Here is a 21788-nt window from a genome sequence, read left to right on the forward strand (position 1 = left end):
GCAGTGATTTGATTCCATGTGGGAATCTAGCCCACATCTCTTGTGATCCATAATTTACAAAAGCTGGCAGGCACAGTGGTGAACAAATAAAAGCAGCCTAATAATTTATGCTGTCTCAGCTAATTTTAGGTTTGTCTAATTCAAGGAGATCTGCCAATTCTATTTACTGAGTGTTTGGCAGTGTTTTTATCCTCTTCCTGGGAGATAAAATGGCAGTGGATTCTTCCTGTTGGGTATTATTATGTAATTTAAAATATGCATTCAAGAAAATTCAAGTGAGTTAACAAACATCCCACTTTCCCAAGAACATCCTTGCATCTCAGCTGTATGCTTTTCCTTCCTCCCCTAAATCTTGGAGGAAGACACTCTGCCTAAGTTAATGACAATGCTGTTGCATGACATTACATTGGCCATTAGTTCTACTTTGTCATTTCTTTGGATTCTGGTAGAATGGGAATCTTCACACAAACCTCTGTTGTCTCTGAGTGTAAAATTTGGATTATGAATAATTTCAGGTGGTAAACTGAAGATAAATCTTGGTCCATTGGCCGAGTCATCCTTGTCATCAGCACTAATTGTAATAAATTGCTGTAAAAGAAAAGCACTCTGTAAACAAACAGCTCCTTCTCAGGGTACATCACATACAGGCAGCACTCTGAGAAAGCCTTTGAGTAAGAATTGTAAAATAGCAGAACCCCCCTCAAATTCAAATATAAGCAATTGGAAACACAGAGCTGACTCCAAACTACAACAGGCAATCTTTAATTACTATTGCATTAACCACCCCAGAATGGCAGCTGTAAAAGCACACACCTTCAACACTCTTATACACAAATATGTGTTAATGGTAACACAACAGATTAAATAAAATTCTGCAGAAAATTCAGCAGCTGAGAAAGTCTCGTTTATGCTGACTGCAAAGGCACAGATCATGTGCAGAACTGTACTTCTCTATGATCCTAACCCCTCTTCCTCACAGATTGCCAGGAATAAATTGTTGGCTAGACTCTACAGGCATTGCACTGCGATCCTTCCCGTAAGACACTGACCATTTCTGTAATATCCACACCAGTCTCTCAACTGAGAAAGCTGCCCCCATCTCCACTGGCCCTGTGCTGGTGGGTACTCCCAGCCAACACCAATCCCACTCCATGCACAAAGCACTGGATAACTGCTGATAGCAGTTCAGAATAAAGCCTTTCTTGGTGCTCAAGGCTTTCTGGTCAAAACCTCAAAACAAATGTTCATTTATTCCCTCTCATTGGATCTGACAGGACAAACCGGGGCTAATGCCTGAGGGAAGAGCTGTGTGTGCAGGGAGGTGGGGGGAACAAGGAAGGTGGTGGGCACAGGAAGGTGGGGCAGGGGAGGATGGAGGGCAGAAGAAGGTGGTGGCACAGAGCAGTGGTGGGCACAGAGCAGTGGTGGGCACAGGGTGGTGGTGGGCAGAGGGAGGTGATGGGCAGAGGGAGGTGGTGAGAACAAGGAAGGTGCTGGGCACAGAACGTGCTGGGCAGGCTATACCTGGTTACTTCGGGCATTCTCACACACGAAGGCTTCGTAGGCAGCCGCAAACTTGGGAGCGTTGTCATTGACATCAACAACCTTGATTGCAACAGGAACTTTGGCTTCCTGGTGCTGTTTGTCTGTGAGAGAGGCAACACTGAGATGAGACAGAAGCAGGAAGACCCCTCAAAACAAACAAATTCCCAGCTGCATCCAAGGAAGATCATATATGCTGATGTAATTCTGCTGAGATTTCTTGCAGTTTATCAAACAGAGACAACTGGAGGATTACATGATTCGTACCACTGGTTCTCAAAAACCTCAGTGAAATACTCACGGACTTCAACTGCAAAGACGGAGATATTATGCCAAGCCATTTCTTCCCTATCCAAAGCCTTTATTGTCTTGATATTGCCATCTTCTGCATTAATAACAAAATATCTTTCAAGGTCGGTGTGTCGATCAATTGAATATCTAAAGAAGATTGAAAGTCAGTAATTAGAGAAAAGAAGCACTTAGGAGTTTCATGCATCCAGATTTGTTCTATATAATTATTATTTCTAAATAATTGTAAGTAGTACACCTATTGTTGTCCTCAACATCATTGTCAAAAGGACAATATGTGCTCTTTTAAAAGGAGAATCACCTGTGGTTTCTACATTTAGAAAAACAGTACATCAGAATGTTTGTAAAAAGTGAAAATGCTGGTCTTTGAAGTCTCTATATCAAAGCTCTAATATATTCTTTATTTTCTCCTCTTATAAAGCATGATAAAAATATCTACTGAGATATTTTTTCTCTTCTGTTTCATATTAATTTTGGTGATCTTTTAAGTCTTCCAATCTTTTGTTTACTTGGAATATTAATTGATCATACCAATTTATCAGCTGTTATCCACTCTCTGCACATTTGTATAGCTTTATACAGCTCTGACTTTCATAACTTCACATTGAAATTCTTTGAAATGTTAAGTATACCCACAAAACAGGTCTTCATAATTAAAGTTACACTGAGAACATGACAAATAAAATTAAACTAATAGAAGTCTATTATAATATAAGAATTCCTTACTATGAGGGTGGGCAGGCCCTGGCACAGGGTGCCCAGAGCAGCTGGGGCTGCTCCAAGCCCCAGTGTCCAAGGCCAGGTTGGACACTGGGGCTTGGAGCAGCCTGGGACAGTGGAAGGCGTCCCTGCCTGTTGCAGGAGGTGGGAATGGATGAACCTTAAGGTCCTTCCAGCCCAAACCATTCCATGAGTCTGTGATTCCGAGATGATCCAACATAACTGCAGAAAGTAGGGGTCTGTGTGGGCTTGTCTTTAATAATTAACACTTAACAATTACCCAGCCCAATCCCTAATCTAGATCTTAGACTTTGATATGTCAAGAAAAGTCCATGCTGTGATAACAGCACAAGATATTTGTGGAAAATTTAATATAGAATAGAGTCTACCAAAGATGCCCTTAAGTATATTTGAATTAGACATAGCTATAGTATCATACAAGCTTTGAGAAACTGGAAGCTTGTGGAACAGCCACAAAACCAATGCTGGATGCTTAAACTTTCAATATTCTGGGTGTCTGTAGATCTGTCGCACTGTCTTCAGAACTTGCCTAACAATTCCAGAAACTAACACCCAGAAGGAAACAGGAAATCCAGCAAACCTTATAGCACTGTTGGCAGCATCCGGGTCTTTGGCATGTACTTTTCCAACCACAGTACCAGATGCTGCATTTTCCTGTACTTCAAAAATGTAACTTGGCTTCAAAAACACTGGTGGCTCATCAGCGTCTTCCACTGCTATTTTCACTGTCACCGTGTCCTTGAAGGGCCCGTTGCTGATGAATTTGGGGTCAATGTGGACATTGGCTGCCTCCACCTTCAGGCTGTAGGACTTTTTGGTTTCATAATCTAAGGTCTGTGAGAAACAAGAGGACAGTGCGTTCCAGAGTCAGGGAAACCAGGCTGTAAGAGCAGCAGGCAGTGCCCTAGTGCTCAATGACATCAAACAAAGGTGAGCGTCTGTCAGCGAGCTTGGACTGAAATGTGTGTATTTATAAACATAAAGACTCAAATGGAAGGAGCTACATTCTATGTATGGAGCAGCATGGGAAGGCACTCAAAATATCACCACAGAGTCTTGGTCTTGCTCTTTGCTTGCTGTACCACTAAGGAAATCATCTGTACTGGAAATATGAATTTTGCCTCCATCCAGCCTTCCAGGCAGCACAAAAGTGCAAGGGATGGGAAAGGGGCTCCCACTAGAGACCTGGCTTTATCCAGGCTGGCAGGCATTCCACATGGATGTGGTTTCAAGTGCTCCTGGGTCACCATGAGATAGCATACTGATGAGTTAAATTATTTAGGTAGTGGGGAAAATACGAAGATGGTTTGGAGTGCTTTCATTCCTGCAGTTCTTTCCAACCACAGAACTCATAACACTTTCCAAAGGGGAGGTGTAATAATGCCCCATGGGACAAGTCCTTTTGGGAGCCTGATCAAAACCACAGCACCTCTGTACCTGCATTGGCATGACACGGCGGCAGGGTTGCACCTCAAAATGATCACACAGGTGCCAACCACAATTCACAAAGTATGTTAACACCAGTGGAGTGGAGTGACAGCTCACCCACATTTCAAAACACACAAAATATCCACTCCCACCCCTAGAACAGAGACAGAAATCAAACCAGGGAAGTTTTGAGCAGAGGAGACCTCTGGGTCCCTTCCTGATGGTCTGCCCTAAAAGGCATGGCGGGCTTGACCAGAAGTTGACCAGGCCTTCTCGTTGGAGTTCTGATTATCTTCAAGAGAGATAAATAGCTCAAAAATACAAAGGGGAAAATGATAATGCTTCCATAATAATAAGATTTATGTTCTGTAATTTGCAATTTAAAATTAATTTGATAACGCTTTCAAAGCTCCTGCTGACAGGCTGTGTGTGAAATCCCCTCTGCTGCTTTTCCCATAGCCTGTGACTCCTTCAGAACACTATTGTGGACAATGCACAGCTGAAGAATTCTAACTATAGGTCATGAGGCTTTTCAGACTGAACATAAAGCAACAGTGAATGTCTGCTACTTATCAGCACTAGGCAAAACTTCATTAACAATGAAGCTGATGGCATCGTATTTTACCGTGACTTTTTATTATGAATTCATTTAGTTTGTGCAATTAATCCACTGTACAGTATTTATGTAACTCTTCTTGGTTATTTTCTTCCATTCCAATTCAGCTAATGGGGAAATGGAATATTAAGAGTTAATCACACCTTGAGAAATGAATTAAGTGAAATTTGCATTTACTAATACTTTAGCTTAGGTGGTAATCCATTATTACCAAATATTCTGTCAGCAACAAAAAACACTACATAGCAGTAGGCATCACTCACCTTCTTAAGCTTCACAACCCCTTCCTGAGTTTCATAATCTGTGGTGATTTCAAACATGTCCATGCCATCTCCATCGATGATGCTGTAAGCCACCAAGCCATTCTCCCCAATGTCAGGATCTTTGGCCTTCACTCTCCCCACTTCCTCTCCTGGGACAGCCGCTTCCGACACCGACATCTGGTACACACCTGGGCCAGGGAGAACAGGGAGAGCAGGCGTGTGCCCTGAGTAAGCAAGTGCTCCCCACTTGTGCTTTTACTCTTTGAACTTGGGAGTTCCAAAAAACACAGCGATCTTTGGCATTGTCACCCCCAGGAAGGAATGTTGTGTTGTGCTCTGTTCTGCTCTGGAGAGCTTTGAGCAGCAAGTCAGCTGTGAAACCTTAGCCCACATGGATAACGTGTAGAACATGACCTCCTCCCTCTTACCCTCTGCTCAGGGAGGGGCTTAAAAGGACAATCAAGCACCCAGAATGCAGCAATTGTTGTGGCATCAAGGTTACCATTGATAGCAGAGATGTTATTACAAAAACAGAAGGAAAACTCTCTCTCACATGACTCATGGTAAAACCTTCACCTCTGTTTCTCATTTCTGCCCATTCATTCAAGAGCCATAGATCAGATACAGTGAACTGGATAAATCCTGTCTGCTGTGCTGGCTAAAGCATAAATCTGCTGCTTTCTATGGCTTGAATTTGGAGTGTGAATGTAGAGCAACAATGATTATTAAAATTTCACACCACAGAGAGTATGTACCAATTTGTATGTGATTTCATGCCAAATAAAAAATGGCTTTCCCATGACAAGCTCAAATAGGAAAACCATCCCCAAACATCCCACAGTTGTTTCCCTGGGTATTCAGGGACATCAGAGGAGAGCAACACTGTCCCTGGATAAATATCTCTCCAACAGTTGTCCTTTAGGCACTACTGATTCCAGAACTTTCCCATACACTTCCAGAGTTCAGATAACATAACCTGATCCTAAACAGATAAATCTATGTCAGCATTTTCTGCCACATAATCAGCAGTAATAAATTGGGGAGGGAAAAAAAAGGGGATGAAAAAATAAAATAATCTAATTTATTCCCCTTTGTAATCGCTATTTTTGGCCCATGGGCACCCTAGGAACATTAGGACACTTACATCAGGAAGGGACTTGGCTCATTACCCATAAAAACAATTGCCACATGTCATTGAAATAGGTCATTAACTCCAGTCACAAAGAACCAAAAATTTAAGTATATAAGTCATTAACAGCTTGAGTGATGAACATTAAAAGCAAAAAAAAAAAAAAAAAAAAAAAAAGGAAAATAAGAATGAAAATATCAGTCATTTGGCTGTTTATACAGACAGCTAAACCCTGGTTTTGAGTTACAAAATATTCCTAAAGCAGATTTAACCTGGGGGTGAATGATTAAGTAGAGGAACTCCTTTTAGGCATTTCTGATAATTTAACATGTTCTTGCAAAACACTCAGTGAAGAGGCTTGAATTCATAGAAAAATCCATAATTTGATAGAGTTAACAAAATATTGTATCCTGGTGTCCCAGGTTAAGATGTGGAGGGAAAAGGCTTGTTTGTAAGGTACATAAAACCTGATTTTTTATGATTTAATCCTTTTCTTTTTGAAGGGTAAATAATGCTGACACAGATTCTGGAATTCAGCTCTTGCATGAGAAGCCAGGGAGCTGCAGCACTGGAAGAAGAGCTGTTAGAGGGATGGCCACGGCCAGGACACATCAGGATCAGAAGTGCTGCTCAGAGGAGAAACACGGGCTGAGACGGCTTTGAGTGAGTCTGCACTGCACTCAAAAACTCCAAACCCACACAGAGATGAGCTGCAGAACAGATGTGTGGGCCCATTAATGTACTTTTACCCAGCTGTGAAGGCTGAGTCTCGTAATGTCAGCCCTGATTAATTTTATATGTGAAAAGTAAATTGCTCAGGTATAAAAAAATTGCTGTATTTGACCTGCATTAATACACTTCAACAATTTAAAAATGTTGCTAATGTGCTAAATTTACTTTGTTTTGTCATGGTAAATATGAGACTTGAAGAATATATATATATATATATATATATATATATATATATATATATTTATATGTCTCTCTGCTCATATGTGTTATACAGCATGGCCCAGTAGCTTCAAAAATGAAATGTAGGGTCAGGAATCTTTGCAATTCAATACTGGCCCTAAAAATGTCTCACTTTGCAACACAAAGCAAATATTCCAGACACTAAAGTTCCATATGTTAGCAGTCACAACTTCTTTATTCACATGTGGCGCAATAATCCATCTGTTCTTGCCTTTTCAAGCCTTGGGTGTGTCTGATACTTCACAAACATGGGTCCTGGTAGGAGATGGGAGAAGGATTTTGTTGGTACTCACTCTGTGGGAACTTTGGTGGGTTGTCATTGACATCTGTAAGCGTAATTGTCACTTTGGTTGTCCCTGAGAGGCCTCCCATGTGTCCTCCCATGTCCTTGGCCTGTATCACCACATGGTACTCCTCCTTGGCTTCTCTGTCCATGTTGGGAAGGGCAGTTCGGATGATTCCTGCAGGCACGAAGGAAGGAGGCAAACACAGATATAATGAAAACCTGGCTGCTGCATTTGGAGTGCATTAAACACAGCAATATTTGCAGTGATGGTGGAGGTTCTGCTTTCCCTGAGCATTGCTGTGAGGAAAGCAGCCCTAATATTCCAGGCAGAGGACAGGCCTGCAGAATTACAGCTGAGCACAGAAAAAGTCTTTCAAGCATCACAGCATACAGAACACCCAGAAACAGCATCAGCTTTCTGGTGCAGAAGCTCCAGCAAATGCCAGGAGACCAACGTACAGCAGAGCAGGAAGCTTTGTTCAGACACAGCAGCAGCTGTGCCCGGTCAGTACATTCAGTTCCCTTTGATGCACTCTGGTCATGAGGAGCCACTCAAAGAAACTGTTTAACAATACCTGTTTGAGCCTCCACCGAGAAGTAGGGCTGACCTTCAAGGATACTGTAAACCAGTTTGGCACTGTTCCCATAGGTAGGGTCATCAGCATCTGAAGCTGTTACCTGAATAACTGATGTACCTAAAAATGGAGAACAAACACAGGAGGGAGAGTCAGAGGCAAACACGTCTGGAAGGACCATGCAGAGATGCTTTCAGTCACACAGCAGAGCTATTCCTAAAATTTTTTATTTCCATGTTTGGTAAATGAAAATCAAAATTACCTGACAATTTCTATATGACAAAATATACTTGTATGATCCAAAAAGATCTGTCACCAGCTGTGATGTGGATTAGTGTTCTAACCAGTGAAGATATAAAGTCAGCAGTCACCCTGCACCGTTATGGTTTTTCCCCTCAGTAGTTCAAGCCTTATATTGCTTTTGTCATTAGACAGCCAAACAATAGAGTTTTCCTTTACATTTTTCTCAGTAAGTTTCAGACAAATCATTCCTGTAGAAATCTCTGAGACAGACACAAGCTCAAACAGGAGTTGAAAATGGAATAGTTGGTGAGGCAGTAACTTCACAGCTTTATTGCACAGCTCTGCCAAAGGAATGATCTTTGTGTTTACCCCAGAGGATTCACACTCCATAAATTCCAGGGGACTCTTCTGCTCCTTCCTAGGAGGAAAAATAGTTCTATTCTAGGAACGTCTCCCAGTTAGGAGCTGTGCAGGGTTTGATTTGGGCAGCAGATTAAATACATCAAGTGAATCAATGGCTGAACATGAAAGTAAATTTTACTTCCCCAAATCCTTGACAATAAGAATTAAATAAAGCCAAGATGTCCTGACAGTGCAGCACCTTCCACAAGGGCAGTGCCCTTCTAAGTACTCACCTACATTTGACCTCTCGGGCACATTGGCATGGTAGTTTTCATGAAGAAACTCGGGTGGGTTGTCATTTATGTCTTGAACTTTGACAATGAATTCAGAAGGGGGTTCCAAAGGTCTGTTTGTGTTCCTGTCCACAGCCTGAGCTGTCAGAGTGTACTGAGCTCTCTCTTCCCGATCCAATGTCTTGGTTGCATGGATGTTCCCTGATTTGTCATCAATAACAAAAATGATTCCTGCTCCTTCACCTGAGAGAATGTATTTAATGTTTCCATCTCCAGAATCAATATCTGAATGAAGCTACAAAAGGAGAAACAGACATACCTTAACAAGGGGGCACACATTTCCTGGATGTGCTTATAAAACAAAGAAATGAAAAATTGCTATACTTTCACAGTTTTTAAAAACTGTGGCTTCCATCTGGCAATAATCCACACTCAGGGACATGCTGTGACCACAGGTACCCTGCATCCAGGGCAGTGCCAGCCCAAACATGCCTCCTGACACATGCAGGGCTCTGCTAAACCCAAAATTTCAGATTTAAGGAAGAAAATACACAAAAAGATGCTTATAGCAGGTTCTTTATTTGCATGAAGTTGGTAGGAGGAGTAATCTTTTTACAAAGATTTTGTACACTTCAGTGAACAATGTTCTACTAGGTTGCATGTAAAATGCTGTTAAATAACAAATGGGATGAGTTAAGTGATAAATTAATGAGTCCAGCTGCACCCAGGTGTGCAAGAAGGCCAAGGGCACCCTGGCTTGTAGCAAGTACAATGTGGCCAGCAGAACCAGGGCAGTGACTGTCCCCTGCACTGGGGACACTGCTAAGGCCACACCTCGGGGCTGTGTCCAGTTCTGGGCCTCCCCATTCAGGAAGGACATGGAGGGGCTGGGGGTGTCCAGAGCAGGGAATGGAGCTGGGAAGGGGCTGGAGCCCCAGCAGGGGCTGAGGGAGCTGGGCAGGGGCTCAGCCTGGAGAAAAGGAGGCTCAGGGGGGCCCTTGTGGCTCTGCACAGCTCCTGCCAGGAGGGGACAGCTGGGGGGTCGGGCTGTGCTCCCAGGGACAGGGACAGGAGCAAAGGGAATGGCCTCAGGCTGGGCCAGGGCAGGCTCAGGGTGGACACCAGCAGGAATTTCCCCATGGAAAGGGTGCTCAGGCCTTGGAACTGCCCAGGGAGGTTTGGAGTGCCCATCCCTGGAGGTGTCCCAGGAAGGGCTGGAGGTGGCACTCAGGGCTCTGGGCTGGGGACAGGGTGGGCATCGGGCACAGCTGGGACTCCGTGGGCTGGGGGGGCTTTTCCAGGCTAAATGATTCTGGGATTTTGTGTGATTCTGTGATTGCCAACTAGTTTTTAATTACACCCTCTCTAATATAAAAGAGGAAAACAAAAGCTTACTAAACATTCTTAATTCCAAAACCAGTGCACATTTCAGTTTGATGAATGAGGGAAACATTGAGCCAAATTACAGATTTATTGATTTTATATTGACAGCTACAAATTGCCCCATTTTAAACCATAATACCCAGCATGGTATTTGTTGACATTGATCCTGTTTCTCCACTCCTTTTGTGCTGGGGTTAAATCAACACCGTTCTGCTGCTCATTTAGAAACTGGCAAATATACTGGTTTATTTACCTGTTTATATTTTACTAGTGTTAGACAGTAGCAGAATAAAAAAACATGTCCAGGACGTGTGTACATGCACACAGATATTTACCTTCCTCTATACATGGCCCTCAATATATTTAATTTTGAAAATGAGAGGATAAAAAGATACCTATTTTACTGAGCTGCTGGGTTAGACATTCAATTTTTAATTGCTGTTTTGAAAGACTTGAGAATTATATTCTTGAGACATATTTTTGCTCAAGTTGTTGGTGTGGTTCTTGCTGTTTTGCTGAGCAACAGCTTGCATACCTCCATTCAAGGACTGCTGAGGTCAGTGGAAATATTTGTATTGACTTAGGTAGTATTTTGCTTAGCATCTAAACTGAGCTACCAGAAAATGAAGCAGCAGCTTATACAGCACAAAGGCAACAGCAAAAAAACCTCCCCCAAAAAAATAACCACCAACCAACCAAGCAAAAAAAAAAAAAAATCCAACCAAAAAATACCAAAAAAGCCCCCAGAAAACTACCTCAAAAATAATAAAAAATTAAGAATATTGATCAATGGCTGAAAAAGGAGTTTTTCTTACCCTTCCTACCAGCACAGGATCTGGTCCCGTGTACTCCTCTATAACAAAGAACTGGTTCCACACCCAGCCTCTCTTGGAGCGGTGCAGGACTTGTCCCTCCTTGCCCCGGTCATGGTGCCCATGCAGCGAGGGCCGGGCGCGGCCGGGGCGCTCTGTGGCCAGCCCGTGGCTGTAGCATAGCACCCCCAGGCACAGCAGAGCGGCCTGCAAACAACGCTCCTCCTTCATTTTTGGTTAGTGTGTAGGCACAGGAGGATCCGAGATTCCACCCCTTCCACCGTGGAAGTCAGGAAGTCTGGGGCCACTGAGGAGTTTCAGACCAACCCTTGTGCGCATAGGATGCCACCACGTGATAAACACATCACCTTAATGCTCTGCAGCTTCCCAACTCAGCTCCTGGAACAAGGGAAAATGGAAAAAATCATCAATTCTTTGAGTATCTAGTAGGGTTTTTTATTTAGCAAAACAAAACTAGGACTTCCTTGGTAAATATCAAGATAAGAAGATTAAAATAAATACATTAATGCTGAGTAATGAGCAGATTTATGTTTTGCTACATGCAAAACATAAATCTGCCTCCTTGCAGAATCTCCTGGCTGGCTGGTTTGGCCACTCAGTGGCTGGAAGTTGAAAGATAGATAGGGGGAATCATATTTTCTATGATCTTTTCAAATAGATTTAGCCCAAGATGCAAGCTAACTGTAGAAATACCTAATTTAGACCTAATCCCTCTTTGAAACTTAGATATAAGCCTTTGTATAAGCTGTTAAGGGAAAGGTCCAGATAAAAGGGAGATCCCAAGACTGATCAGGAGTGCAATATTTCTCCACCACCCCTGGCATGATCAACACATCCTTATGCTGAACATAACCACCCCTGTTTTTTTCTGGGCAGGAGTAGGGGCTGGCAGACCTCGAAGGAGCTCCAGTTTGGATTTAGACCCTGGAAGTACCTCTGAGGATCAAGGCACTGCGAGCACTGATTGCCAGTGTGATGCATTCAGATTTTTTTGGTAACCATTGATTTAACTATTTATTTCTACTTTCCCTGAGTGTCAAATTACTAGGATTACATTGACCTCCTACTTTCTAACATGTCTTAAAACACTAGGTCAGATTTAATATTTGAGGGAGAAGTTGCATTATATAGTGAAACCTGAACTAAGCAGCCCTCAATCACAAAGGCCACTTCCACTTATCCCTGGGGTTTCCAACATATTCTCCTTAAATCTTCACACAGCAACAAATTTTACAAGGTCCCTAAAATATTTGGTTCTGTTTTTGGTGTGATTCACTTTACTCTTCTGCAAGATACTGATAAAAATCTTGACGTTATATTTATACAGGCAAATGTATAAATACGTACCACCATCATCTGTAAAACAGAATGATTTTTAAATGTGAAGTAAGGAGATCTTAATGGCATTTTCAGCAGAGAAAATGTGAATATAGGCAAAAACTTGAAGCAAAGCACATTCTGTAACTCCAGCCACAGACAAACATTTCACTAGTCCCAAACCCACTCATTTGGGGCTGTCTTTCTCACATCCTAAGCAGTTATGTTCTCCTTCCACATTCCTTTTACAGTTACATAAAAATACATTGGCTGACAGGGGTTCATGAATAAGGAATGAAATATATTGGTTTATTTCCTCAAAAAAGATCAGCTTTCAATTTTATTTCACTGAAAAACTGAAATTACAGCACCAAATTAGCTCCAGCATAATGAATGAAATTACATTCTCACACATAGATGCAAATATAGTCTGGCTTTCCCAAGCATACTTATTAAATAGATTTGGTGTATCCATTTGGCTTTTTCCTATTGTTACATGATTACACCTTACAGATTACTTACACCAGCATGGAAGACATAAAAAGGAAAACAATCCCAATGATTTTGCTCAGGAAAATGCTTCTATTTTGACACAATGTATGTGTGTGAAGTGTGGAGCATTAGGTCTATGGTTTCATGTTTCCATTTCATGTCTCCATCTTGCTGAGGGGTTGTCATGGTTTGAGCCTGGCGCAATGCCAGTGCTTCCATGAGAATACCTCTTTTCCTGGTATCTACTGTGAGATGTGATCAGAGACAGAGCAGAGCAGGCTCCAACTTAAGATTGAAATAAAAAAACTTTATTAACCTAAAACTACAAGGAAAACCACACAGAATGAAAACCTTCCTAATTTCCTCCTCCTCCCCCCACTAAATTTCTAATTCCGTTACCACCCTTTAGATCAATTCGCTCTCAGTCCATCACCACCCTTTAGATAATCAATTCTCAATTCCTCGAGAAGAGAGGAGTCCCTCTTGCACCACAGATTTCACCCAGGAAACAGTCGAAACTTCTCGTGTTTCCGTGTCACATGTGACACCACCTGGAGAACATTTTGCCATTGTGACCTCTTCCTTCCATGTCCAGTGCTCTCACCACTGCACATGGACCAGAGCTGCTTCTAGGGTTTTTCCCTTTAAGGATGCTTTGTCCAGTTCCAAAAAGAGCGCAGTCCCTCTCCTTTTGGGACACCTGTCCCCCCCAAATTTCACCCCCTGGGGCTGAGGGGTCTCTTGAACAGAGATCATCTTCTTCTTCTTCTTCTTCGAAGACGGAGGGCACCACCACCACCCTCCTCACCCATCGTCTCTGTTCACACACTTTCACATCACTGCACTCTCCTGGCTCTGAGCCATTGCCTCCCCTTAGAATGCAGTCTCTGTGTCACAGGAACTCAAGGGTTCTGCCATGGCTATTCAAGAAAAGTCCAGGCAAAGGCCACTCCATCATCTCCTCCCACCTAGAATTCTTCTCAACTTCTCTCAATGTCTTCCACTTGCCCATTCTCTTGCTATCCCACTCTATCTCCTCAACTTAGGAACAATCAGCATTTGCAAGGTTTCCATCGTCCCAAGAAGGGTTAAAAGTCCCAGGCTCTGCCGGTTTGGTTCATGAACTCCTACGGCTGGCTGCCCTGCTGGGCACCCCCCCCCCCTTCTCCTTCACTCCAGCCGCGCTATCACAAGCACAGGCTGCTCTCTCTCTCTCCCTCCGGGGGGGAATGGGGGATGGCTGCCCGAAGCCCTCGCAGTGCAATGCTCTTCCACCCTTCGGCCCAGGCCTGGCCTACCTCCCTCCGGCCGCATGGCTCCCCTCCCCCCTGCCCCACTCGGAGCTGGACAGGGGGAGGTCTGCTCTCTTCCAAGACTGGAACCCAAAGAGAGTTCCCCCTCGGAGTTCACAGCTTTTAACCCCCTGTGTTCTCAGAGGCGTATCCATGCCCTCAGTGGACAAACCAGTCCAGTGCCAATATTAAAATCTGAACACCGATTAGCGTGACCACACCATCCTAACAAAACTTCATTTCCTCTCAAACCATGAGAGAGGTAAAAACAATGAAAGGCTTAAGTGGTGTGAAAACTGAAATTTCACCTAATTTGGATGCTTGTTTTGCACCCAGCTTTGCATAGGGATAGAAAAGGATGGGATTTGTGCTGTAGGGATCACTCATGGGCAGTAGTTAGAGGGGACTGGGTTCCTGGAATGTTATAAAGAACCTACATACTTCAAACATGGAACAGGAAGATATTCCTGGACAGCGGTGCATTTCTAAACCTGCTGTGAAAAAACAAACAAACAAACAAACAAACAACAACCTAAAAGCTGTAAATAAACTTCATATGTTAATAGATTTGGAGTGCGTTTGAAAATTAAACTCACAGACAGCCATTCATCATTAGCATCACAGAATGATGTCAGCTACAGAGATAAGTAAACAAATCCCCCCACTCTTCCCCAACTCCTCAATACTGTTATGTAAACCAGTAAACACTTTTTAAAGCTGCTTAACCAGAATGGCAGAGCCAAGCTGATGCACACACTGCTTATTATCAGCTATTCAAGTGTGAAGTGCTGGAAACAAAATGTTAATCATAGACCCATGCTTATTTACTTACAAGGATTTAAAGCAAAAATTCTTTGTTATCTTTTGTTTTATCCTCTACATGTACAGAGATGAAACGATAAGGCTCCATGTCTTCAAGCTAAAGAAAACTATTCTCTCTCATCCACCACTTCAGAGAGTCCCAGAAACTCAGCATGGTTTGGGCCGGAATAGACCATAAAGCTAAATGCTTTGGGTGGGAAGAGACCTTAAAGCCCCTCCAGTGCCACCCCTGCCATGGCAGGGACACCTCCCACTGTCCCAGGTCACTCCCGGCCCCAGTGTCCAACCTGGCCTTGGACACTGCCAGGGATCCAGGGGCAGCCCCAGCTGCTCTGGGCACCCTGTGCCAGGGCCTGCCCACTCTGCCAGGGAACAATTCCTAATTCCCAATATCCCACCCAGCCCTGCCCTCTGGCACTGGGAGCCATTCCCTGGGTCCTGTCCCTCCAGCCCTTGGCAATTGTCTCTCTCCATCTTTCCTGCAGCTCCTCCAGGCCCTGCAAGGCCACACTGAGCTCACCCCAAAGCTTCTCCAGTGCAGTGAGCAATCCCAGCTGTGCCAGCCTTTCCTCCCAGCAGAGCTGCTCCATCCCTCTGCTCATCCTGGTGCCTCCTCTGGGCTCTCTGCAGCAGCTCCAGCTCCTTGCTGTGCTGGTCCCAGGGCTGGGGCAGCTCTGCAGGTGGGGTCTCACCTGAGGGGCAGAGGGGCAGAATCCCCTCCCCTGCTGCCCATGCTGGGCTCAGCCCAGGACAGGGGGTTCTGGCTGGGCCAGGTCCTTCTTGGGCTAAAAACAAGTCCCTTGGGCTGTTTGGAGCAATTGCTTCTGCTTTGGTTATAAAAGCAAAGGGCTCTGTGCTAGCAGCAGTTCCAAGCTGGCTCTGTAGGCAGTGACCCCCAAGTCAGACAGGCTGCCAGGAAAGATGGAGCTGCAAGAACGTGTCCCTGGCCTCCTCATGCCCCTTCTCCCCTCCTGGGGTTCATGCTCTGCTCACTCACATCGTGTTCACACCAGCAGTAAAACCTCTGACTCCTATCCTCAGAAAACCTAAAATAGCATAAATCAACAGGCTCCCACTGAAGGCTGTGAAATTACTTAAATTCAAACCAGCTACAGTCTGGATTTTCATAAACGACTTGTATTCTAAAAGACAAGGTGCACAAGTGCTCTTAAGTTAAAGCTAAAATAAACTTCATTAAAAAATGAAGCAGTAGCTTTTACCAAAAAAACTCCCAAATTTCTTTTTTCCTTCCTTTATTTTCCAAACAATCTACTTAAAACATTTCAATCATTTCAACATTAATTCAGCTGCTGAAAGCCTACAGTTTCCTTCTACTTCAAGCAGAAAACAGCTAAACAATTCATAAAGCAATTCCTTTTTCTCTTGGGGAAAAATACTTCATAATCCTGAGACTTTGGAATACAAATGTGAGGATGGCAATTGTTGCAGCTGCTGGGCTGCTGCTCCAGTGAGCATCAGAAAATTCTGTGCGCAGCGCTTGGATTCAGGCATTGCACAGATTTGTCAGACTGATTTGCCATGAAAGGTTGCTGCCTTTTTTGAAAGTCACAGTCTTTGAGGCCTTAGGTTATCTCTGCCCATAGGTTATAATCCTCAACTGCAGCAAAGCCAGTCTCAGTGGGCAGCTGACCAATCTGCAACACTGCTGCTTTTGGCTAGGGTAGAGTTAACCTTCCTCCTGGGAGCTGTTCCAGTGGTGTGCTTTGGATTTAGGAGAGTGATGCTGATAACACACTGAGGTTGGAGTTGGTCATGAGCTGTGCTCTACACTGAGTCAAAGACGCTTCAGCTTTCAGCAGGCTGCATGGGGGGCACCAAGAGCAGGGAGTGGACAGAGCTGGGATAACTGACCCAGCCTGGCCAGAGGGATATTCCAGACCATTCCACTGTGCTCAGCACATAAACCGAGGGAAGCTGGCCAGGTGTCTCTCAGGAGCTGGCTGAGCAGAAGTCTGTGAGTGGTGAGCAACTGCAGTGTGCACCACTTGTTCTGTATATTCAAATTATTTCCTTGCTGTTATCACTGTTTCCTTCCTTTTCTGTCCTAAAGTGTCTTTATCTCAACCCATGAGTGTTTTCACTTTTACTCTCCCAAATCTCTGTCCCATCCCTGGGGAGTAGCAGGGAGTGAGCAGTGCCTGTGAGGTGCTCAACTGCTGGCTGAGGTTAATTGACAAACATCCTGATTTTTTTTTTTACATTATTGTTTAGAATTGCACAAGGTATCATTTTGAAATCCCAAATTTTCCTAACAAATCTGTAAGAAAAGCTGTTCCCCACTTCCTTGAGCATAGTGGATCCCAAGTTTCATGGAAACATATAATATCCTGAGCGGGAAGGAACCCACAGGGATCATCTGGTCCAGCCCCTGTCCCTGCCCAGACCCCCCAACAATCCCCCCCAGGATGATGGATCCAGCCCCTGGCTCTGCCCAGACCCGCCAACAATCCCCCCCAGGATGATGGATCCAGCCCCTGGCCCTGCCCAGACCCCCCAACAATCCCCCCCAGGATGATGGATCCAGCCCCTGGCCCTGCCCAGACCCCCCAACAATCCCCCCCAGGATGATGGATCCAGCCCCTGGCCCTACCCAGACCCCCCAACAATCCCCCCCAGGATGATGGATCCAGCCCCTGGCCCTGCCCAGACCCCCCAGCAATCCCCCCCAGGATGACGGACCCAGCCCCTGGCCCTGCCCAGACCCCCCAGCAATCCCCCCCAGGATGATGGACCCAGCCCCTGGCCCTGCCCAGACCCCCCAACAATCCTCCCCAGGATGATGGATCCAGCCCCTGGCCCTGCCCAGACCCCCCAACAATCCCCCCCAGGATGATGGATCCAGCCCCTGGCCCTGCCCAGACCCCCCAGCAATCCCCCCCAGGATGATGGATCCAGCCCCTGGCCCTGCCCAGACCCCCCAACAATCCCCCCCAGGATGATGGACCCAGCCCCTGGCCCTGCCCAGACCCCCCAACAATCCTCCCCAGGATGATGGATCCAGCCCCTGGCCCTGCCCAGACCCCCCAACAATCCCCCCCAGGATGATGGATCCAGCCCCTGGCCCTGCCCAGACCCCCCAACAATCCCCCCCAGGATGATGGATCCAGCCCCTGGCCCTGCCCAGACCCCCCAACAATCCCCCCCAGGATGATGGATCCAGCCCCTGGCCCTGCCCAGACCCCCCAACAATCCCCCCTGTCCATCCCTGGTGCCCAAAGGCTCCTGGAGCTCCGGCAGCCTCGGGGCTGTGCCCATTCCCTGGGGAGCCTGGGCAGTGCCCAGCACCCTCTGGGGGAAGCAGAACCTTTCCCTGCTCTGCAGCATGAGCCTGGCCTGACCCAGCTCCAGCCACTCCTGGGTGCTGCCCCTGGCCCAGAGCAGAGCTCGGAGCTGCCCTGGGGAGGAGGTCTCAGACTGCTCTGGCTGAGCCAAGATGGACTTGTACTCAAAAGCAGGAATTCCATTAATACCTTTTAACTGTATACAGATGAATTTTGGTATTGAATAACACTGTTATCAGGGGTAAAGGGGGAACAAGAGTTAGTCAGCCACCACACAAGGTCTGATCTCATTAGCAATGCACGAGTGCAGTTAAATCCCTGAATATCATTGGACGCATCCAGGAGAGAGAAATATTTTAAAAGTCTAGTCCACACTCTGAAAAACAACCTGCATGGGGAGGTGCATACCAAAATGTCTGCATGGAAATAAAATGTGTCCCTGAACAATTGTGAGAACAGGCCTGCTGGGCATTTCTAGCTGCACAGACAGCGTGGCTGTGCTGTGTGCTTGTAGTTAATGCAAACCTCACCACTTTCAATTTTATCATAAGAAAAGTCTGTTCTTTGACTGTTAGAAAATTACACCCATCAATATTCCTAATGGAAATATGCTGTTCATTTAAGAATTCAATCAAGAACACAACACCTGAAAAATAATATACCCATGTCCACGTGGAAACCATATTGCAAGCAGCCACTCTGCAAAGTCACTGTGCTCCACACAGCTTCACACAGATCTGAACGACTGCTCCAAGATACCAATAGTGAAAAATGAAGTGGCAGCAAAGATGATTTCAATGACAAGAGCAGTGGCGGAAGTGAAGTCTAGCCAACTTTAAATTCCTTTCATTATTTTTATAGCAACAATAATCCCCAGCGTTCACTATGATTTCCTGTGTGCTATTAAATGACCATATGCCAGATTATAATAGACTAAACAATTTTTTTCTGATTTGTCTAGGCCATAACTTCTGGATGATGCATTAAAATAGCAATTGTTCTCAGGAATACACTTGGCAGAAGGCAGCCAAGATCACAGTGTTGCAATATAATAATGGATGATTATGTTCTGAAATGTTTTGCAAAAGTATCAAGTAAATATAGCAAACTCCCAGTCTAAATGAGATTTTAGCTGCAATTAGAATTAGCTGAAAAGATAAAGGATTTATTCTACCATAATTTTATCATCAGACAAGGAAATGAATAGCTTTTTAATGAGAGAATAAATATTGGATCATATTAGTTCTGGAGCTGAGAGTGCCTGAGTGTTGGGCAGAGAGGTGGAGGTGGGGCTCAGCTGGAGGAGCCCAGGGAGGCAGGGAGGTGCCTGCAGTGTCCAAGTGATGTTCCCAGCTGGGCAGGGACGTCTCCCCAAGGGATCCTGCAATGCAAAGCTCCCCAGAAGCTGGACAGATTCCTGTCTGCGGCTGGGGGGCTGTTCTGAGCAGCCCCAGGGCTCCCCCTGCACGGTTTAACCTCAGTGCTCTGCAGTGTGTCCCTTCGCTGGACACTGCAATTCCCCTGGGCTCCTGGGAAAGGAGCAGCACTCAGAGAAAGAAGGGGGGAGCACATCTCCAGATCCAAGAATCAGTCGAGTCACACGCTTAATCTTTAGGGCCTATCTCAAAGGTAACTTTGGGAGTTTTTCAAAAAACACACGAGGTGAGGTATGTGGAAGAATTGTGTGCACAAGGAGTTCTGTGCATCAATGAGTGTGGGAAGAGCTCAGCCTGCCACGGATCTTTATCCTCCTGCATATTGCTCCATGCAAACCCTCGATGCCTACCAATTTTCAAGACATTTGGTGCATACTAATAAGAAAAGATTTTTGAAGGATAAAAGTTATTGTTGCAGAAAGCTATTCAGCCCTAACCAGTCTCCCACATTTAACATTTAATTTGATTTTTTTTCTCTTTGACAAAATGTTGTTCTCTTCCTTGAGTCATTTCAAGAAAAAACCATAATAAAGTAAATTGATAGCCTCTTCCTTATTGTTTGTGAAGCAAGAAAAGCCACCAGGAATCAGTACCTTGCACATTTAACATAATTCTCTCCATTAATTTTTGATTTTAAGCTGTTCTGCATTATCAGACCAATCTTTGAATAGTTTTTAGCTTGGACTTCATGAAAAACTTGTGCAAAAGAGGGCCTCTCATTTTATTTACACAAAATAACATTATGATATCAAGATCTGCTTTGCACATTCAGTTGCATGACACATATGGCAAAGCCAGTTCTTCATATAAACCCTTTAGTCCTGAAAATGGCTGAAATTTTAAATTCTAAGTGTGCTAAATTTGGACAATACTCCAATGAGGATTATTGCATTTCTCCACTGCAACTAGAAACCAGGCTGAAATTATCCTTAAGCAGAATTAAGGGCGGTGCATCACTGCTGTGTGTGTCAAAATTTAAGGCCTCCTTTAAAAGGACAGCTGAACTGGGAGATGAGACAACATCAGCTTTCAGCTGTACCCCAGCAGTTTAGGGCTTCCTGTGCATTTCTAGACAGGAAATCATCCCACTGGGAAATGGAGTTTTGCTTCCTGAAATGAACCCCTTCTCCCAGGGCAGCACTGGGACACAGCACCAGCAGAGATCCCTCTCTCTCAGTGCCAGCACCATGGCCTCACTCATCATATGTGAAACAGGAGAATTAAAGACTGAAGGACTCCCTCTGCATCAAACTGACTCCATGCCTGTGAGCAGCCTCAGAGTCTGGTCATGTGTATCTGTGTGTGCTGGGAATCAGGCACCAGGAGCATGGAATGACAGGACAACTGACAGAGGGAAGATTTAGGGCAGATATTAGGAAAAAAAAATTGTTCCCTGGCAGGGTGGGCAGGCCCTGGCACAGGGTGCCCAGAGCAGCTGGGGCTGCCCCTGGATCCCTGGCAGTGTCCAAGGCCAGGTTGAACATTGGGGCTGGAGCAGCCTGGGACAGTGGAAGGTGTCCCTGCCATGGCAGGGGTGGCACTGGATGGGATTTAAGGTCCCTTCCAGCCAAAACCATCCTGGAATTTTTTAATAAAAGCCAATGTGGACTGGTCTCAGGTAAAATGTTTTGTTTAGATGACAAGAGCTCTGATCTCTATACATTCCTGCTGTATATGTAGCTGGTAACTTTCATTTTCCCCAGTGTGTGATTCCAAAGCAGACCAGCAGCAGTAACTCCCTGTGAGCCCCTCTGCAGCTCTGCATCCCTCTTGCTGCAGCACATTCCAGGCCTCACTGGAGAGAACAGCAAAAACCCCTCAACTGAATGCAAATTAATAGAAAGTTTTCAGTGCCATTCACAAAACATAATTATTCTTATGAGACAAAAGTATTTAGTCCAGAAAAGGAAATTCTTCATATTTAAAGATACTTGGGGGAAAATATTCTCTTAGTTATTGCACTGAATAATGAGAAGCTCACATCCCCCAGTTCATGTTCTGTGTTTTGCATGGGAGCGCTTTACAGGGCAATGTAAAAGATTAGAATTTGAGGCTGCAGTTCTACAGAGATAAGTGTATATATAACTTTATACATAACTTTATATTTGATGAGCAAACAGCCAAGATTCTAGAGGTATCCCACCACAGAGGAATTCTAGGTCATGGCAAGAT

At 44.8% G+C, this 21788-nt stretch overlaps 1 protein-coding gene across 2 annotated transcripts in view; it reads right to left on the reverse strand.

Annotated features, from left to right (window-relative positions):
• Nucleotides 1-21788, reverse strand: part of CDH11 (cadherin 11) — an 83114-nt gene that overhangs the window by 8254 nt on the left and 53072 nt on the right. For both annotated transcript variants that reach the window (XM_059857745.1, XM_059857746.1), the window contains exons 3-11: nucleotides 10938-11333; nucleotides 8740-9034; nucleotides 7862-7981; nucleotides 7294-7461; nucleotides 4900-5087; nucleotides 3173-3426; nucleotides 1844-1980; nucleotides 1525-1646; nucleotides 471-588 (exon numbers count right to left, since the gene is read on the reverse strand). In XM_059857745.1, coding sequence (XP_059713728.1) covers nucleotides 471-588; nucleotides 1525-1646; nucleotides 1844-1980; nucleotides 3173-3426; nucleotides 4900-5087; nucleotides 7294-7461; nucleotides 7862-7981; nucleotides 8740-9034; nucleotides 10938-11165 — 1630 coding nt within the window. In that variant the 5' untranslated portion in view covers nucleotides 11166-11333. The remainder of the gene's footprint in view (nucleotides 1-470; nucleotides 589-1524; nucleotides 1647-1843; nucleotides 1981-3172; nucleotides 3427-4899; nucleotides 5088-7293; nucleotides 7462-7861; nucleotides 7982-8739; nucleotides 9035-10937; nucleotides 11334-21788) is intronic.

Source organism: Haemorhous mexicanus, chromosome 12 (genome assembly GCF_027477595.1).
Source record: "Haemorhous mexicanus isolate bHaeMex1 chromosome 12, bHaeMex1.pri, whole genome shotgun sequence".
In the NCBI taxonomy this organism is placed as follows: domain Eukaryota; kingdom Metazoa; phylum Chordata; class Aves; order Passeriformes; family Fringillidae; genus Haemorhous; species Haemorhous mexicanus.